Source organism: Hibiscus syriacus, unplaced genomic scaffold (genome assembly GCF_006381635.1).
Source record: "Hibiscus syriacus cultivar Baekdansim isolate YM2019G1 unplaced genomic scaffold, ASM638163v2 tig00110840_pilon, whole genome shotgun sequence".
NCBI lineage: Eukaryota > Viridiplantae > Streptophyta > Magnoliopsida > Malvales > Malvaceae > Hibiscus > Hibiscus syriacus.
In genome coordinates, this window is record NW_024062887.1 from 28,109 (window position 1) to 49,379 (window position 21,271).

Consider the following 21,271-nt stretch of genomic DNA (forward strand, 5'->3'; position numbering starts at 1 on the left):
ATTCGCACTACCTAATGACGAGTTAGTTCTCGCAAACACCAAGACAAAACAAATTAGAAAACATTCAGGCCAGGGTACCTTAAAAAACAGAGCATCGAGTTGGAACAATGTCGAAAGGTTCTCCCCACAATTTCAGATATCTATCTTTCCAACATCCAGAAGCTGAAAATCGCGCTCTCATGCTACTCAATGATGCATTGCTTGCTCTTCGACCTCACCAGCTTTATTCATCAAAACAGAGCATCGCCATTCTAGCTCTCGCGATGACCAAAGCAACATGCATTTTTTCCTTTCATCGATCGAGAAAGCAGAGATTTTCAAGCTTATATAAGCCTCAAGAGTTGCTTGAAAAATCCAACCAAAGCTACATTCATCCTTCTTTCAGAAAACGAAAACACTCGAATTCGCAGAGTCCCGAAGAACATGTCGTCGGTGATGGGGCAAGTTTATCTTGACGGAAACAATGAAGCAGGATGGAGGTTTGATGATCATAGCGGTACACTTGCTGAAGCTCGTGGTCATACAATTGAGTTGACGGTCACAGACGGGTCTGACTGGTGGAAATTTAAATGCAAGTGTTTAGGAGGCAACACGTACTACATCAGTGGTTCAGGGTGGACTCGTTTCTTCAAGTGGGCGGGGAAGAAAGCCAGGGTCACACTTTATTCCAAAGAAGACGGCCAGGACTTTCACCGTGTCCATGTGAAGTAGCAGGGAGCTTGATCGAGTATGGATGCTATTTGTGGGATTGAAGTCTTATATTTCTTCTTTTATTTCATAGATAAATCACGTACGCTTCTGTGATTTGCAGCTTTGTTTTGTTAAGGCAGGCAGCATTCTACTGCATTGTCAAGGTCTTGTATTCCTTAAGATTATCAATGAAATGTTTATTAAGCAACTTCAATGTGAAATGGAACAAATATACAAATCTGAGTCACCTTAATTTAACTCAAACCGTAAAGACAGAGTTTACTCGAAACAGAATAACAGATGGCCTTATCTTTCCTGGTTTTAAGGCATTCGCTTCACCCATGGATGCATTGATGATCCAAAGTATGTATCCATAAGGCTACACGAACAACTTCCAATTCCAAGTTCTCGGGTATAACATTTTCTTGTTTACTTGCTTATTAAGCCAGGTGAAAACAAGGCATTACTGTCCGGGATTTCCTAGAAGTCTCTCGACCGCAGCATGGACATTTCCGGCAGTAGCTATACAGCCCCTTGCGTATCATTGAAACCCATTTCTTGGAGTTGTGATAATTGTTGCTCCGACTAGGAAAATAAATTTTTTTAGGGAACTATGATGTTAGAGATTAACAATAATAACCCTATACAATTTTATAAGACTTGTTTTCTATAAATCAAGATTGGGGTAAGTGGATTTTTTCACCTTAACATCAGTATCATGCATTTGAGAAATGTTTGAAGCAAATATACAAAATAGGTCTTGAAAACTGGAGTTCAAGTTCAAATTGCAGACCTGCACTTAATCTAAAGTGCATATTTACAAACACCAGACGTCCAGGCCGCATGAACAGAATTGGTACCGTAGGCATTGACTGGATCCCATGTCCTATGAAGAAACATTAGACAACAAGCTATTTACAGCCGCGTTACACGGTTCAGATCATTACAATGCAAACAACATAATCACAATCTTTGTAATGCAGCAGAGCGAATATTAGGTCATCAATATTGTCAAGATGTATATGTATTGTCAAAATGAAGCAACTTTGTATACCCTCTCGAGAGGAATACACCGGTAATGAGCTCACCCCCCAATATATAGGATTAGGTCGAAGGTCATCCATTTTATTTACGCTTCTGTATCCATCGATCTCCGTGACACCTGTGTTGCCCGTACGGGCTAGATATTCACTGTAGTCATCTTCTGTGTAGAAAATCATCTCCTCAGTGTGGACTGGTATATGATCTGACTCGTCATAGAGGCACACTTTTATAGCCAAACCTGAATGCAGGAGGTAAAAAATGCACAAAAAATAAGTACTTATTGTGTTATTCTCTTCTATCAGTGAAAAAAATGTCAGCAATCATGTGCCCCAGACATGTTTGATAGCAAAATGATGATGTCTTAGAGTTTGACACGTTAATTCTGACGCAAACCCGACTCAACTTAATTTGATCATAAAAAGTCAAACACCAAAACGCATGGAATGAAGCTAATATGTTAATTCCATAAATTACCAGAATTATATCGTCTGAAGGCACCCCATGCCGATGTTACCTTCATCAAGGTGGAGTGTATAATTCCCTAAAGGAATTACCACAATAATGATATCAGCTGGAGTTTTGTCAATATCAACTTCATTAACATGATTAAAGCAAACAAAACTTATTATAAAGCACTCATTATAACCATCGACAAAATTGGAAGCCTACTATGTCAAAGTTATTTCAAATCAAAGAAATTCCCATAGTGAAATAACTACAAGTAACCTTCTTTTCCCCCTTTCCCAATAGCAATTATAATGCCCTCATTTAAGTCACTTCAGGAAGTAACCTTAAACAAATTCAACCTAAAAACTAATAGCAACTTTATGACATGCTCCGACTCTTCATTCCCCTGAAGCAAAAAATTCTTTTAGATGCATGGACAATTAAAGTCTACGAGAGATGAGGACTGGTGAAACAGCAAACTACCTCTGAAGCAACTTCATCAACTATGATTTGAATTAAGATAGCTCTATTCAGTATTTAATTACAATGGCACACATGTTAAAGTATCTGATTGTTCATTTCTTATGCAGCTGATTCGTCGATGATAAAATCCACTGTTATTTTTTACAAAGGTTAGACCAGTTAACACAAAGAAAAACTATTTGGTTCCCTCTTAATTGGTTGAAGTACGTGAATACAACAAATATAAGGCCCTGGATATTTTACCTGCTTTGCAACAAGATGGATTTATCATTTAGATGACCCTCGACATCACAGCAGACCATCCGAACGGAAAACATGATCCTTTGAAGCAATAAATTCTTTTAGACGCATGGACAATTAAAGTCTCCGATAGATGAGGACTGGTGAAACAGCAAACTACCTCTGAAGCAAGTGATGGATCCATTGGAACTTTGCTGGGACTAGATGCAACAAATGCAACTGCATGCTTTTTGATCCGGTTATCAATTGCATTGAACTGTACCAATGATAAGCCATCTTAGTAACATACATTGCTGATAAAAGAAACAAATTATTGATGCTATAATAACTGTAAGGTACCCCGTCTTCAATCCTGTCATACAAGAACCTGGAACCTCGTTCCGGCCCTGATCTGTGGACCACCGATGAACAACCTTGCTGAGCTTGAATCCTTTTGATAATGCCATCCTCAAGATTCTCATGACTTCACTGCTGTTGGCAGTCTCTATAGCAGGAAGATTATCAGTGTTGAATTTGACCACAAATTTGTTACATAGCGTACCAAATCATGTCACTTGTTTTGATTTTCTCTCAGAAGAAAAAATGTTCCCATTCGTTTTATGTGCCGAGTCATATATGTCCAACTGAAGTTTCTGAGATTTCTCTGTTGGAGTTCCAAGAATAACATTGTTTGTATCTCCATCCTCAGCACCTAAAACCCTGGCCAAATCACATCCCATGATTTAAAAACTAACTTAATCAGAAACTGTGCAATGTATTCCAAAACACAGAACTAGAAGCCTGGCAATGCTTCAAGAGGAAATTCACCACAATTACCAAGAAAATAAGAACATCCACAAATGCCATACGGTTTCTACTGAGGGATTCAACAACAATTAGAGCCTAGAGATTCATTTCTTTCCATCGATCCCCCACCTGCACCAAACCTGAACTTAATTTAAGTTCTAGTACCCTCAACTGACCCCGAAATGAAAAAAACCCCTGAGCTGCCCTGTAACTTAAACTCTATTCTAAAAAAACTACCAACTAAATCAAATATAGATCATTATATATATATAACCTATGATAAATATCAGCAAACTTAACAAACCATAATTAAAATATAAAAAAAGTTCTAAAATTAAGAGAGGCATATTAGTAAATATCCCTGGTAGGTGGATTTTGTATAAAACAATTCCAACCTGAACCCAAAAATCTTAATGGAAAAGCCACATGACCTGGCCTAACTAGAATCCGATTTTCAGAAAACCACTTCTCTAGGGTCGGGGCGGAACACGATAGGTTTGGATTATTTTAACAACTCTTCCATATGATTTATACTGGGATTCAACAAGTGCACAAAAGTTTCGTATCCTCTTAGGCCCATTCAATCAAACACCCCCCCCCCCCAAAACACAAAAAAAACTATATACAAATGCAAAAGAATCAAATGATAACCTAACAATATAGCATGAAAAAAATGCTCACATGTCAACGTCTTTAAAAGAGTACATATGCTAATCAGCATCCTTTTTATCAAACACCGCCCTTGCTTGTTTTGTTCTGCAGGTGTCCTAAAAACCCATCCATTTCAACATCCCTTTCAATAAGTTCATCAAGATGTCTGCACCAAAAGTAGTTTTTTAGAGTATTAACACTTCCGTAAACATAATAAATATTCAAGATTTAAGCAAAAACAAAGAAAACGAAATCATATAACAAATTTCTCCGAATACAAATACTAACAAAACAAAAGAGGATTAGCTAAATCAGTAGAATTAACTATTGAGATAATAAACCGCCCAGCTTATAACGACATCGGAAGGCTGGAGACTGTAATCTCGACAAAAAGTACGGCCTAACCAAGTAAATAAATAATTCAGGTCTTTGTTTACCATTAATTATTAAGAAAAAATAGAACGATAAATTTGAAAATTTAAAAAAGAAAACTCACATTTTTTTAAGTATCTCTTCTTCGTCAAGTGTAAACCCACTCTTCAAGAACTCTGCTTTGATCTTCTCTTCCATGGGTGCCTCCGTCTTTCTTTCTGATTCTATCAGTTGATTCTGTCAATCTAATTTAGGGTTTTCTTTTTGCGGATGAGAGAAATGGCGGGAAAATCTTCGCTTTGGATAAGTAGATGGAAGAAAAACGGGGCTTCTGCGCTCTCGCGGGGATTTTGTTGTTCCAATTTATTGTTAGCCTAGCCCCCAACTTTTTTGTTTATTAGCGATTATACCCTTCTTAGGCTTAGATGAGCCCATACTTTTATCTTAAACTTATATAGACTCGAGTTTTGATAATTAAATTTTTACCTTTAGTCCATTATTTATTCTAGTTAAATATATAAAAGGTGAAATTTATTATTATTATCCGATTAGATTGAGTTGAATATTTATTATTTAAATTTGAATCCACACGTGAACTCATCTTAATCTTATCTTTTTTAAAATTTGATTTGATTTACAAATTTTTAAAACAAAAAAAATTAACTCTATAAGATCATGTCGAATCAAAATCTATTAAATTCGGATCAAATGCACATTGTTAGGTACAATTTTAGAGAGTCAAAAGATAAGAATTCATTTAAAGAGTAAGTTGAAAAATGTTAGGAGATTTCGATATTGATATAAATGAAAATAAAGTATAGGAATTAAATAAAGAAAAATGGAAATTTTAGGAATTAAACACTAATTTATCTCAAAATCAAAGTATCATCGTGCTAAAATGGTCCGCAAGCGAGTTGGTTTTAGATTTCCTCTTAGTAAAAAAATTTAAACAAGACTCTATTCAAATTGGAAAATTAATTTTGTTATTCGATTAGATGTTAAAAAATTGATTCAATTTAATTCGATTTGTAATTTCATAAACTCAACACGTCTTGAAAATTTTCAAATTCAAGTTAAATTGTAAAATGGAAGTCGAATAACTCAAAAATTTTAATAACTGATAATTTGATTTTCAAGTTTAAGTCGAGTCACTCAACTATGCATGGCATACACACACGTCACATATTAAAAAAATATGAAATAATAGTTATGTATACAATAGTTTATAGAAAAGTTGCCTAAAGTCAAATATTAGTACCATAATATACTAATGGGGTTAGTTCAAGTGGTAAACATCTTGATATCACTTAAACAAAGTCTCAGGTTCGAGTCCTTATGTATGCATAAAATCTTCGATGGGAGACTCACCCATCAAAGTCAGGTGTGTGATATGGGTCGGTCTGGATTAATCTAAAAAATCAAATAAAAATTATAGAATAAGACTTATCAATTTGGATAATTAAAATTTTTTTCTTGATTCAAGCTCGTTCAAACGACAGTCTGGCTGTTTAACAAGTTTATGAAGATTGAAGCCGGTCCGTGAAAACTCTAACATCCAACACCGAGCTGTTAGTTAATTCACGCATTGGCTATCACCAACATAAAAGCCATGCAATCATTTTTATTCCTTCATTTGAGATTAAGGTGGTCCGTCAATTATACATGTCACAAACCAATAGAATTGTAATATGAAAGCCAGCCATCGACCTATCTAAATACCCAAAATTCATCGCTTGAGTACAAATTATTAATAAGAGTATAAAGAAGAGTGAATGCAAAAATAAGTATATAAATTAAATCCTAAGTTAACTTTAAGTGTTTAAAAAAATCGTTAAAAATAAGTATCTAATGTTTTTTTTTCTAATACAGTTTTAGGTGCCTACACAGTAAATGCCACTTAAAAAATTTGTTAAATGACGCATGTCATACTTATAATTTTTAAAATTTTTATTTTAGGAAAAACATAAAAATATTATTAAAAACATTTAAAAAAATCAAAATCCCTAATTTCCTCACCCCTCCCCTTGCGTGTCTCTCCTTCCCAAGCCCACTGCTAGTATCGGAGAAATCAATGTTTTGACTTACTAGATATCAACTATATGAATATTTTGAGACAAATAGGGTGAGGGATTGAATATTTGAGATTTTAGGAATTTAAGTTTAGGAATTTATTGATTTAGGGGGATTAGGATGTCTACAAAAGGGATAGTCGACAATGGAGGTCCGACGAAGGGTGAGTGGTCGTTCGACGATGACAAAGGCGATCGACGACGACAAAGGCGATCGACGACGACTGGTAATGGGATTATAAATGAAGGATTTTTAGTTTTTTTTATAATTTAAAAAAATGAGTTTTTGTAATCGGTATTATTCTTATTTTTTATTTTTTTAAAAATATAAATATGACACGTTTCATTTAACGGTCAAACTTAACAGTCGTTATAATCCATGCACCTAAAAGTGTAACGTTAGAGACATTAGACATCTATTTTAATAAAAAAATATTTACACACCTAAAGTTAACTTAAGATATATTTTGAACACTTCCTTTTATACTAACCCTAAAAATATTAAAGAAATGAAATAAGAAAAATGTTATAAATAATTATAATTTAAAAATCAAATTAAATAAAATATAACATGACCAATACGTGAATTTCAGGCAAGCAAACAATAATTTAAGTCTGCAAAATATAGGCTATGACATTTTAATGTTACTGATTTCGGGCTTGAGTAATTAAAATAAGAATTATTAAAAAAATAATAAAAAAGATAGTGGCTAAAGTAGGAATGATAAGAACGTTGAGTGATTAAAATTAGAATTTATCCTAATGGGTTGGGGAAGTCTGATTCATCGTCTCTCCCGCAAGCTAGCGACGCAGGGCGAGCGATGTTGCGGTTTTCTCCGTTTAAAGAAAAAAGTGCGCAATATTAATTACAAACGAAATCTCGAGAGTGGGCGTTCATTCGCACTACCAAATGACGAGTCAGTTCTCGCAAACACCAAGACAAAACAAATTAGAAACGTTCAGGCCAGCGTACATTAAAAACAGAGCATCGAGTTGGAACAATGTCGAAAGGTTCTCCCCACAATTTCAGATATCTATCTTTCCAACATCCAGAATCTGAAAATCACCCTCTTATGCTACCCAATGATGCATTGCTTACTCTTTGACCTCACCAACTTTATCCATCAAAACAGAGCATCGCCATTTTTAGCTCTCCAGATGACCAAAACAATATGCATTTTATCCTCTCATCGCTCGAGAAAGCAGAGCTTTTACAGTATAAATAACCCCTCATGGGTTCCCTGAAAAATCTCGAATCTGCAGAGTCCTGAAGAACATGTCATCGGTGATGGGGAAAGTTTATCTTGATGGAAACAATGAAGCAGGATGGAGGTTTGATGATCTCAGCGGTACACTTGCTGAAGCTCCTGGTGGTACGATTGTCTTGAAGGTCACATACGAGTCTGAAGGAAGGAAGTTTAAATGCAAGAGATTAGGAGGCAACACGTACTTCATCAGTGGCTCCGAGTGGACTCGCTTCTTCAATTGGGCGGGGAAGAAAGCTAGGGTCACTCTTTATTCCAAAGAAGACGGTGAGAACTTTCACCGTATCCATGTGAAGAAGCAGGGAGCTTGAGAGTATGGATGCTATTTGCAGGACTGAAGTCTTATATTTCTTCTTTTATTTCATAGATAAATCATGTGTGTGTCTGTGATTTGAAGGCAGGCAGTATTCTGTTGCATTGTCATTTGTCAAGTTCTTGTATTCCTTGACGTTATCAATGAAATGCTTATTGGTTCTGTTCTATTACAAGCAGCTTCAATGTGAAATGAAACAAATATACAAATCTGAATCTCTTTAATTTAACTCAAACCGTAAAGACAAGAGTTTACTCGAAACATAATAACAGATCGCCTTATCTTTCCTGGTTTTAAGGCATTCGCTTCAGCCATGGATGTATTGATGATCCAAAGTACGTATGCACAAGGCTACATGAACAACTCCCAAGTTCTCGGTATAACATTTTCTTGTTTACTTGCTTATTAAGCGCGGCCAAAACAATGAATCAGGCACCTATGCCCCATAATCTCTGTGGTTTGCCGAGGCATCAAGCCAATATTCACTAATCTTTACATGGGAGAGTTTCTTAGTCAAATTTCAAGGCATTACTGTCCGGGATTTCCTAGAAGTCTCTGGACCGCAGCATAGACATTTCCGGCAGTAGCTATATAGCCCCTTGCGTATCATTGAAACCCATTTCTTGGAGTTGCGATAATTGTTGATCCGACTGGTAAAATAAAATAAAAAGAAAAATAGGGAACTATGATGTTAGAGATTTAATAACCCTTTACAAATTTATAAGACTTGTTTTCTAGAAATCAACATTGGGGTAAGTGGATTTCCCCCCCTTAACATCAGTATCATGCATTTGAGAAATGTTTGAAGCAAACGTACAAAATAGGTCTTGAAAACTGGAGTTCAAGTTCAAATTGCAGACCAGCAATTAATCTAAAGTGCATATTTACAAACACCAGACGTCTAGGCCACATGAACAGAACTGGTACCGTAGGCGGAGACTGGATCCCATGTCCCTATGAGGAAACAGTAGACAACGAGCTATTTACAGACACGTTACACGGTTCGGATTAGTACAATGCAAACAACATAATCAAAATCTTTAGAATGCAGCAGAGTGAATATTAGAGTATCCAACATGCATATGTATTGTCAAGATGAAGTAACTTTGTATAGCCTCTCGAGAGGAGTGCACTGGTAATCAGCTCACCCCCCGATATATAGCATTAGGTCGAAGGTCATCCATATTATCGATGTTTCTGTATCCATCGATCTCCCTGACACCTGTGTAGCCTCTACGGGCTAGATATTCACGGTAGTAATCTTCTGTGTAGAAAATCTTCTCCACAATGTGGACTGGTATATGATCTGCCTCGTCATAGAGGCACACTTTTATAGTCAAACCTAAATGCAGGAGGTAAAAAATGCACAAAAAATAAGTACTTACTGTAACATCTCAAACTATGGGTTAGTGACTAAATGGTAAAGTTTCAGAAATTTGGTGATTAAAGTAAAAGAATAGATTAGTTCAATGATTTATCTGGAAATAAATCCTAAAAGTTATTAGTAATTATCAAATGAAGTAGAGGGCAAAATGGTCATTTGACTAATAAATGAATTAAAAATAGATATGATAAGGATATATATATGTTAGAGGGGATAAGGATGAAGAGATATTCTCTTCATCATCATCTTCTTCTTCTTCTTCATGTACGAGAGAGAGAAGAGCCAAGCTTGCAAAGGTAAGATTCCTTGTTAGCTAATTATTTGTTAATTTTAAGAGTGGGTTTTGATCATTAGGTAATACTTAAGCTTATGGAAAGCTTAAGTTGTCCTAAAATCAAAAGATAAAGAAGTTATGAAAGTTTAAAGAAAATGAGTTTCTTAAGGAAATTCTGGAAAAGAGTTAGTAAGTGAATTTTGAGAAGGAATTTGACTTGTCATCAATCTAATTAAGGAATATGGAGTGTTAGAATTAGATTTAAAACATGTTAAAAATCTAGTATGATTCTTGAAGTTAATAAAGAGGAGAGGATATTAAGGTTAAAGACGAGATAATTGATTATAAAGGAGTTTAAACATGTATATGAAAGTTAGGAATATGAAAGGGGATGAAATATGAAGCATTTGAGTAAAGAGTTGATGATTTTCGGGTTCAAAAAGAGGTTCTGGGCAGAGTGCATCGATGCACATTCATAGTGCATCGATGCATCAAGGGTAAAACCCATAAATTGTTTGAAGGTGTATCGATGCATTGGTAGTGCATCGATGCACTCTTTTAAAATAAAAACATCGAATGCAATTCATGCATCGATGCATAAGTAGTGCATCGATGCATACCAATAATAATACAACATCAAATGCATTTTATGCACCGATGCATCAGTAGTGCATCGATGCATACTTTCATTGAAAGATGAAATTGTCATTTTTCTTAGTCTAAGGAGTGAACCATTAGAGTATATTAGTTATAATACTAATATAGATCTATGTATGATGATGTAGATATAGAACGTGATCCCGTTCCGAATCAATTGAAGGATTATAATCGAATCAAAGCAAAGCTAAGGTGAGTGCAATTTAATTTGTACTTATATTATTGAATAAACATTTGGCTTGCGATGAGCCAGTGATGGAGTTACTATGGTAAGAAGTAACTCCTAAAATGTTATTTGATTGGTGATCAATGTTATGATTTGTGTGATTATGAGATATATAAGTTATATGGAAAGTATATGTGAAATAAGATATGAGCTTATATGAATATGTGATATGAATAAAGCTATAAGAAATGATTTATGTGAATACATGCATTTGTGATGCGTGTTATATGATATTAGATATAAGTTTACACATACATATGGTATGTGACCGAAGAGAATGAACATGTGATTATAAGATCAATGATTACACGTACATTTGGTACGTGACTGAAAAGAAAAGATATATGTTCATAAGAGAAAGGATATGAATAAGTAAATTGAACTGTTATGAATGTTAATGCCCATGTTATGTGATAAGAGAGCTAGTGGTATAGTTGGTATGCCAAGGGTCGAGGGTTTACCTATGTTCTTCGGGACATATGGACTGTTTGCCTATGTTCTTCGGGACATATGGACTGTTTACCTAGGTTCTTCGGGATCTATGGACTGATCCTTTAGGACGAATACTGAACTAAGGTTCGGTGCCCCATGAGGGAATTGATACGAGCTGTGGTGACAACATTAGTGCACAACCTCAATGTACTCACATACCTTAAGTTCTCAAATGTATACATGGGCTAATGCAAGGGCTTTAAAGATAATAAATAACTTGTTATGATACTATATATATGCTTTGTTGTGAAATGACATGGATACTCGATGGTGAGTATAGAAAGGTTCAATATATGCTTACATGATAGAAAGAAATTAGTAATAATGATATGAGTACTGATAAGTATATTAATGATATATGTATAAGTATGCATTATGTTATATGAAATGATTTATGGTTTTATTATATGTTTTATATGCCTCACTTAGTCAACGACTTAGCGTGTAAGTGATTTACACGTAGGTATGGAGAGGAGTAAAGAGCGATGTGGAGTAAGACAGGTCAGTTCTCCTTACTCAATGTCAGATCAGAAAAGAGGTGATTAATATGTACTTTAATATATAAAGTTCTAGTTGGCATGTATTCAAAAGAATATATTGTATAAACTCTGAATAGTTTTGTAAACGTTTTGAATAAGTTGAATGTTATAAAAGTTTTTAAATTACTCAATATTTTATACGAATAAATGTTTGAAAAGTCAATGTGACACTTCGGACTCATATCCGGGTCGGATACGGGTTGGGGGTGTTACACTTACTGTGTTATTCTCTTCTATCAGTGAAAGAAATGTCAGTAATCATGTGCCCCATAAATGTTTGATCGCAAAATGATGATGTCTTAGAGTTTGACCCGTCAATTCTAATCCAAACCGACTCAACTTAATTTGACCATAGAATAGAAGCCCAGAATCCCTACATCATGTTGAAACTCTAAAGAAGCCTACAATCCTTACATCATATCAAAACTTTAAAGAAACCATAGAAGCCTATAGCGCTTATTGACATTCGACCTCCCTGCTCTTATAGGCTATAATATACTAAACTTTATAGAACCAGAGAAATCTACAACCTTTACTCCATATCTGGAGGTTTCCTATCAAACTAAAAATTCCTGGTCTATTGAGCGTGATTTATGCTTCAAGGACCTTGATCATGATACCATATTTCAAATCATGCGGTTTTTCTTTTGATATGGCACCTTGCTTCAAGAGAAAATATAATACATACATATATAGCCATCCAAAATACCACAATAAAGATATCAACGGGAGTTTTGTCAATATCAACTTCATAAACATGATTTGAATTAAGATAGCTCTATTCAGTAATTAATTACAATGGCACACATGTTAAAGTATTTGATTGTTCATTTCTTATGCAGCTGACTCGTCGATGATAAAATCCACTGTTTTTTTTACAACGGTTAGACCAGTTAACACAAAGAAAACCTATTTGGTTCCCTCTTAATTGGTTGAAGTACGTGAATATAACAAATATAAGGCCCTTGATATTTTACCTGCTTTGCAACAAGATGGATTTATCATTTAGATGACCCTCGACATCACAGCAGACCAACCAACGGAAAACTTGATCCTCTGAAGCAATAAATTCTTTTAGACGCATGGACAATTAAAGTCTCCGATAGATGAGGACTGGTGAAACAGCAAACTACCTCTGAAGCAAGTGATGGATCCATTGGAACTTTGCGAGGACTAGATGCAACAAATGCAACTGCATGCTTTTTGAACCGGTTATCAATTGCATTGAACTGTACCAATGATAAGCCATCTTAGTAACATATATTGCTGATAAAAGAAACAAATTATTGATGCTATAATAACTGTAAGGTACCCCGTCTTCAATCCTGTCATACATGAACCTGGAATCTCGTTCCGGCCCTGATCTATGGACCACCAATGAACAACCTTGCTGAGCTTGAATCCTTTTGATAATGCCATCCTCAAGATTCTCATTATCTTCACTGCTGTTGGCAGTCTCTATAGCAGGAAGATTATCAGTGTTAAATTTGACCATAAATTTGTTACATAGCGTACCAAATGATGTCACTTGTTTTGATTTTCTCTCAGAAGAAAAAATGTTCTCATTCGTTTTATGTGCCAAGTCATATATGTCCAACTGAAGTTTATGAGATTACTCTGTTGGAGTTCCAAGAATAACTTTGTTTGTATCTCCATCCCCAATACCTAAAACCCTGGCCAAATCACATCCCATGATTTAAAAACTAACTTAATTAGAAACTGTGCAATGTATTCCAAAACACAGAACTAGAAGCCTGGCAATGCTTCAAGAGGAAATTCACCACAATTACCAAGAAAATAAGAACATCCACAAATGCCATACGGTTTCTACTGAGGGATTCAACAACAATTAGAGCCTAGAGATTCATTTCTTTCCACCGATCCCCCACTTGCACCAAACCTGAACTTAATTTAAGTTCTACTACCCTCAACTGACCCCGAAAAAAAAAACCCAACCCTGAGCTGCCCCGTAACTTAAACTCTATTCTAAAAAAACTACCAACTAAATCAAATACAGTGTTAGGAAATAAACCGAGTACAAGTAATTTCACTATAACCAGATTAGTGAGAATGCGAAATAAAAGCGGAAAAATAATACCCGAAATTGATAACGGAGTTCAGCCAATTTTGCTTACGTCTCCGGACTGCTGCAGATCTTTTACTAAGAGAGAAAATTTACAGGTGTTTACAAAACACTCACTACTCACAAGAAAGCTCTCTAGTAATGGGAGAAAGAAATGATTTTTGGGATTTGGGATTATTTTGAAGCTAAATGAGCTAGGGTATTTATAGTTGAAACTTAGGGACTAATCTTTGAATATACCCTAAAGTGCAATTACTAAAGTGAATTTACTCATTCCTATTTTCAACAAACATCTACCAAACTTTACCAAACTTTAAAAAACATTTTCAAAGAAACATTTACCAAACTTTGAAAAACATTTTCAAAGTTGATTGCCAAACTTTGAAACTAACTTTTAACAATCTCCCACTTGAAGACTGATTTTAATCTATCTTCACACCTCGATCAATGCAACAGTATTTATGGTCTTGTTATTCTAGAATGTCAGATGAAGCTGAACACAACTTCGGTTTGTCCGTAGTCACCGTCTTTGTCAACATGTCTACCGGATTTTGAGCTCCACTAATCTTTTCAAGTTTCAAAATCCCATCTTCTAGAAGAGATCGGATAAAATAATATCTCAATTGTATGTGCTTCGTCCTGGAATGAAAAGACGGATTCTTTGCTAGATGGATAGCACTTTGACTGTCGCAATACAAGACATTGTTTTCTTGTTTCTTGCCTAACTATCCCAAGAAACTTTGGAGCCAAACCATCTCCTTACTAGCTTCCGTAACAGCGACATATTCTGCTTCAGTTGTGGAGAGAGCAACTATCTTCTATAGTTGAGAAACCCAATTCACTGCAGTTCCTCCTAGAGTATATACATACCCTGTAGTGCTCCTTCTGATGTCAATATTTCCGGCTAAGTCAGCATCTACATAGCCTGTCAGTATCGTATCTCCACCTTTAAAACAAAGTGCTTTGTTTGTAGTACCCCGCAGATATCTGAGGATCCATTTGACTACTTCCCAGTGTACCTTGCCCGGATTATTCATGTACCTGCTAACAGCTCCCATTGCTTGAGCAATATCTGGTCTGGTACAAACCATGACATATATTAGACTTCCAATTGCTGAGGCATACGACACCTTCACCATGTGTGCACATTCGTCCTCCGTCTTTGGTGACTATTCTTTGGAGAGTCTAAAATGAACACCTAAAGGTGTACTTACTGGTTTAGCATCTTGCATGTTGAACCTGGAGTGTAACACCCCCAACCCGTACCCGACCCGGATATGAGTCAGAGATACTACATTGAATTAAAACACAACTCTTAACAAATAATAGCAAAATATTTGAACTTATATTAAGAAAATACGATAATATACATATTGTAATATAAGTTTACCAAAATATTCAGAGCATACACAACTTAACCCTTTAATTACATGCCAACTGCCATTTACATAACAAAATGACCTACTGATTAAGTTGCTTCTGATCTGGTGGTTGCAGGAGTAATGTTGTCAAGCTGCTTAACCTGTCTCGTCTACTTTCTCGGATCCTACGTGTGAAACACTCACACGCTAAGTCATCGACTTAGTGAGGTAATGTAATAATAATAATAAGGCAATGTAATGAAAATGTCATAATGATATGAAATGAGATGCAAACATGTACTTAATCAATGTAGTCTACATCATCAATATCCATACCTGTAAGCATATTACTTTAACATTCATGAATTTGTATTAATAAGTTTATTGGCCCATGATATCATATTGAGAACCTAAGGTATCTGAGTAATGCGAGATTATGCACTATGTTGTCACCACAGCTCGTATAAATGCACCGAAGTGCCGCATAGAATTGCACCGTAGTGCCATATAATAATGTCCATAAGGACCGCATAGAATTCCTTAAGAATCATATACATATGCTAGGGATCACATATGTGTCTCACCAGACTTCACACATGTTCCAAAGAATATATATATATATCCCGAAGGACCGCGTAGAATTTGTCCCGAAGGACCGCGTATACCCTCTACCCTTGGCATGCCAACTATACCTATAGTTCTCATCTACATAACATGGGCTTTTACATTTCACGTAGTCTATATCGCATAGACATGTAAATTCTTACCTTTTCACATAGCTCATAACTTTTCCTGCATATTCATGTCATATAATGCATTTTATATGAATTCATGTCATGTCTCATAATACAGAATATGATCATGTACCAAGATATAAAATCTAGACTTATCACAAGTCTAGAATTGAGTATATTTCTATAATTATGCTATGCATATGCACTCACCTATATTTCTTTGCCTTCTCCTCGATCGATCCTACTTGTAGATTGTTCCCGAACTCGTGTAGGCTCGGTATCTACATAAACATAATTTTCAAGATGATTATCAGATGTCTATGTCTTGAAATTAATCTTTAATAGCCTACCAATTTAAGGAATTAATAGTTTAGTCTTTCTCTTTTTTTATATGGGGGAATCGGTTCCCCCCTGGGGGTATCGATTCCCCTCTAGCATTCTGGAAATTCATATACGTTGAGGGGGTATCGATTCCCCTTGAATGGGTACCGATTCCCCTAGCCCAGAAATCCTATTTTGAGCTCGAAAATCATCTCATTTCAGCTCAAACATTCATATTTCACTCCCTTTAATACTCTTAGCTTTCATACACTTACTTAAACTAATTATTATCCATTCAATACCTCTAAAACTAAAAAAAACTAATCATCCATATAGAATTTAAGAATCTTACTCAAATTCCAACTTGTTCTAATTTTAATTCTATCACCTCATACTTCTTAATTAACTTATTGACAAGTCAAAAATCTTATTCAAACTTCAAAAACTCATCCATATCAAAATTTCATCTAAAAACTCATTTTCCAAATCTATCTCTAAAACACTTATCTTGTTGTCTTAATGTCATATAAGCTTTCCTTTAGCTTATATAACATCCAAACTTCAATTTCCAAGCTAAAAATCAAAGAAACTACCAAGGTTCAGATTCTTACCTTAAACTTGGTATTCACGTTTGGAAGAAGAGAAGAGTGAAGAAGATAAGAAAGAAGGAAGAAGAGATGAGAGGAATCTGGAAACATTTGTTTCCTACTCAAGCCCCACGTGGTTATAATATATCCCCATAAAATTTTTAATTATTATTTTTCCTTGCAAATGACCATTTTGTCCTTAAATTCATTTCATATTTACTAACAATTATTTTTAAACTATATAATTATTCTACTTTAATCACCAAATTCTGAATTTTTACAATTTAGTCACTAACCCGTTACTTAGGATGTTACAAATCTCTCCCCCTTAAGAAAATTCGTCCTCGAATTTTCATTGCACGAACAAATGAGGGTATTGATGTCGCATATCTTCTTCACGCTCCCACGTTGCTTCTTCTACTTTGTGATTTCTCCACAACACTTTGACCAAAGGAATAGTCTTGTTCCTCAATTGCTTAACCTCATGAGCTAAAATTTGAATCGGTTCTTCCTCATAAGTCATATTCGGTTGTACCTCGATCTCTTTTGGATTTACAATATGGGAGGGATCCGATCGATATCTTCGAAGCATTGAGACATGGAATACATTGTGAATCTTTTCCATTTCTGGTGGTAAAGTCAATTGGTATGCTACAGGTCCCACCCTTTTTACAATCTCATATGGTCCAATAAACCGGGGACTTAACTTTCCTTTCCGACCAAACCTCAACACATTCTTCCATGGAGATACCTTTAAAAACACTTTATCCCCAACTTCATATTCAATCTCCTTTCTTTTAAGATCAGAATAGGACTTTTGCCGATCAGAGGCCACTTTGAGGTTATGCTGAATTTCTCGAACTTTCTGTTCTACATCTTGAATTAAATCCGGACCAAGAACACTTCGGTCTTTGAGTTCATACCAATTTAATGGAGTATGACATTTTCTTCCATATAATGCTTCATATGGGGCCATCTTTATACTAGACTGATAACTATTGTTGTAAGCGAACTCTGCCAGCGGTAAATACTTTTCTCATGATCCTTTAAATTCCATTACGCATGCTCTCAACATATCTTCCAATATCTGAATAGTTCTCTCTGATTGCCCATCAGTCTGAGGATGAAAAGCCGTACTAAAGTTTAAACGAGTCCCCAACGCTCTATGCAAAGATTTCCAGAATCTAGAAGTGAATCGAGGGTCTCGATCAGAGACTATGGAAACAGGTACTCCATGCAATCTAATAACTTCTCTAATATGCAGCTCTGCATACTTTTCCATAGAGAAATCCATTCTAACCGGAAGGAAATGCGCTGACTTAGTTAATCAATCAACAATTACCCAGATTGATTCTCTTTTGTTCGGGGTCAAGGGTAACCCCGAAACAAAATCCATCGTAACATTTTTCCCATTTCCATTGAGGAATGAAAAGCGGTTGCAATAATCCTGATGGAACTTGATGCTCGGCTTTGACTTGTTGACATATCAAACACTTAGACACAAATTCGGTGATGCTTCGTTTCATCCCTGACCACCAAAATCGATCCTTCAAATCCATATACATCTTGGTTCCAACCGGGTGCATCGTTAACGGACTGCAATGAGCCTTTGTTAATATTTCTTTCTTCAAGTCGTCATTGTCGGGTATTACAACTCTTCCTTTACAATATAGATTCCCATCTGACTTAATCTCAAAGTCTTTAATCTCTTTGTTCTTTACTTGTTCAATTCTTTTCAAACACACTTCATCTTTACTTTGCAATTCTCCTATTCGTTCCAACCATGCTGGTTTAAGGGTTAATTCTGCACAAAGACCACCGTCTCCCGTTAAAGATAATCTTGCATCCATAGCTCGTAAAGCTGCAAACGTCTTTCTACTCAAAGCATCTGCTACCACATTAGCCTTTCCGGGATGATAGTCAATTATCACATCATAATCCTTTAAGAACTCTACCCATCTACGTTGCCTCAAATTCAATTCTTTTTGAGTCATCAGATACTTCAGGCTCTTATGATCCGTATATAAGTAACAACGCTTCCCATAAAGATAATGACGCCAAATCCTGAGAGTGAATACTACAGCAGCCATTTCTAAATCATGAGTGGGGTAATTCATTTCATGTAGTTTCAACTGTCTCGATGCATACGCTACCACCTTTCCTTCTTGCATTAATACACACCCCAACCCGTTATGGGATGCGTCACTGTATACTACAAAATTCTTGCCAGATTCCAGTTGAACCAATATCGGAGTTTCCGTCAGAATTCTCTTTAAAGCTTCGAAACTTTCTTGACATTCAGAAGTCCAAACAAATGGTACGTTCTTTCTCATTAGCTTTGTTAGAGGCAGCACAATCATCGAAAAATTCTTAACGAATCTTCGATAGTAACCGACAAATCCAAGAAAACTCCGAACTTCAGACACATTCTTAGGAACTTCCCAATCCATTATAGCTTTAACATTCTGAGGGTCTACTCTAATCCCAACTGCCGAAATCACATGCCCCAAGAAAATTACTTCGTTTAGCCAAAATTCACATTTGGACAATTTCGCATAGAGATTTTTATCCCTGAGAATTTGCAAAACTAGCCTCAGATGTGTGTTGTGCTCTTCAATGGACTTCGAGTAAACCAGTATATCATCAATAAAGACAACAACAAACTGGTCCAGATAGGGCTGAAAAATCCTGTTCATGAGATCCATGAAAGCAGCATGTGCATTCGTTACTCCGAATGGCATTACGATGAATTCATAATGACCATATCTCGTTCTGAAAGCTATCTTCGAAATATCTTTCTCCTGAATCTTCAATTGATGATAACTCGAACGTAGATCGATCTTCAAAAATACCGAAGCTCCTTTTAGTTGATCAAACAAGTCATCAATGCGCGGAAGGGGATACTTGTTCTTGATGGTCACCTTATTAAGATGTCGATAATCAATACAGAGACGCATTGATCCATCCTTCTTCTTAACAAATAACACTGGAGCTCCCCAAGGTGACACACTTGGTCGAATAAATCCTTTTTCTAACAAATCTTGCAATTGATTCTTTAACTCTTGCAATTCTTTCGGAGCCATCCGATAAGGTGCCATTGCAATTGGAGCGGTTCCTGGCATTACTTCAATTTGAAATTCTACCTCTCTATCCGGAGGTAATCCTGGCAATTCAGCAGGAAAAACATCAGGAAACTCTCGAACTATTGGAATCTCCTCTAACCTTTTTTCTTGAGCTCTTGAATCAATCACATTTGCAAGAAAACCCTGACATCCTTGTAGCAATAATTTCTTGGCAGACATCACTGATATTACATTTGCTAAAGGATTACACATTTCACTGATCACATTAACTTCTATTCCTTCTGGACTCTTCAGGGTTACCTTTTTCAATCTACAGTCGACATTCCCATAATAATGAAACAACCAATCCATTCCCAGAATCACTTCAAACTCGTCAAAGGGTAATTCCATCAGATTAGCAGGGAATTCAATTCCCTGAACCTTTATGGGACACCCCTTACAGACTTTGTCCACCTGAGTACTATGCCCTAACGGATTAGTTACTATCATCACATTACTCGTAGCTTCTATAGGAATCCTCAACTCCTTTACTAACTTACTTGTAATATAAGAATAATTAGAACCCGGATCAATCAGCACCAATACTAATTTATCATACAACTGAAAAGTACATGTTATAATATCAGGGTCATCACGGTCTTCACTTGTCTTTAGATTGTATACCCGAGCAGTGGATCGAAATTCAGGTTGAGCAGAGAATTCAGACGGGTTCCTTCCTCTGCCTCTTCCTCGTCCTCTTTGTGAGGAAGAACCAACTCTTCCAGATGGTGCAGGCTCACCAACAATCAATGGACAATTCCGGATAAAATGTCCGGCATCTCCGCATCGAAAACAAGTCCCAGCAGCCATCCGAAAAGCCCCATAATGGTTTTTCCCACAGTGCTGACACTGTCTCCCTTGACTCGGAGTAGATCTCCCAGCACCAGATTCCACTGACTGCGTCTGTCTAGGTCTTGCCTGACTTGCTCCCCTAGCAGACGATGCAACTGATTCTGATCTAGCTTGTGATCGAAATCCCGAGTCTCTTCCCCTTTTTGATGGTACTGAGCTAGAAGAAGCACCCGTTCTCTTTGATATTTGAACTCTAAAATCCCCAAATCTCTCATTCTGAGCTCTTTCAAGAGCCTTGGCGTGATTGATCACCTCTTTGAATGAGGACAAATTCAACAC

At 36.1% G+C, this 21,271-nt stretch overlaps 1 protein-coding gene across 1 annotated transcript in view; it reads right to left on the reverse strand.

The window, feature by feature from the left end:
• Nucleotides 1–838: 838 nt before the first annotated feature.
• LOC120143236 (trihelix transcription factor GT-1-like) overlaps nucleotides 839–21,271 on the reverse strand; it is a 47,651-nt gene continuing 27,218 nt past the window's right edge. Inside the window, exons 5-7 of the mRNA XM_039157615.1 lie at nucleotides 1,779–1,972; nucleotides 956–1,069; nucleotides 839–865 (exon numbers count right to left, since the gene is read on the reverse strand). Coding sequence (XP_039013546.1) covers nucleotides 839–865; nucleotides 956–1,069; nucleotides 1,779–1,972 — 335 coding nt within the window. The remainder of the gene's footprint in view (nucleotides 866–955; nucleotides 1,070–1,778; nucleotides 1,973–21,271) is intronic.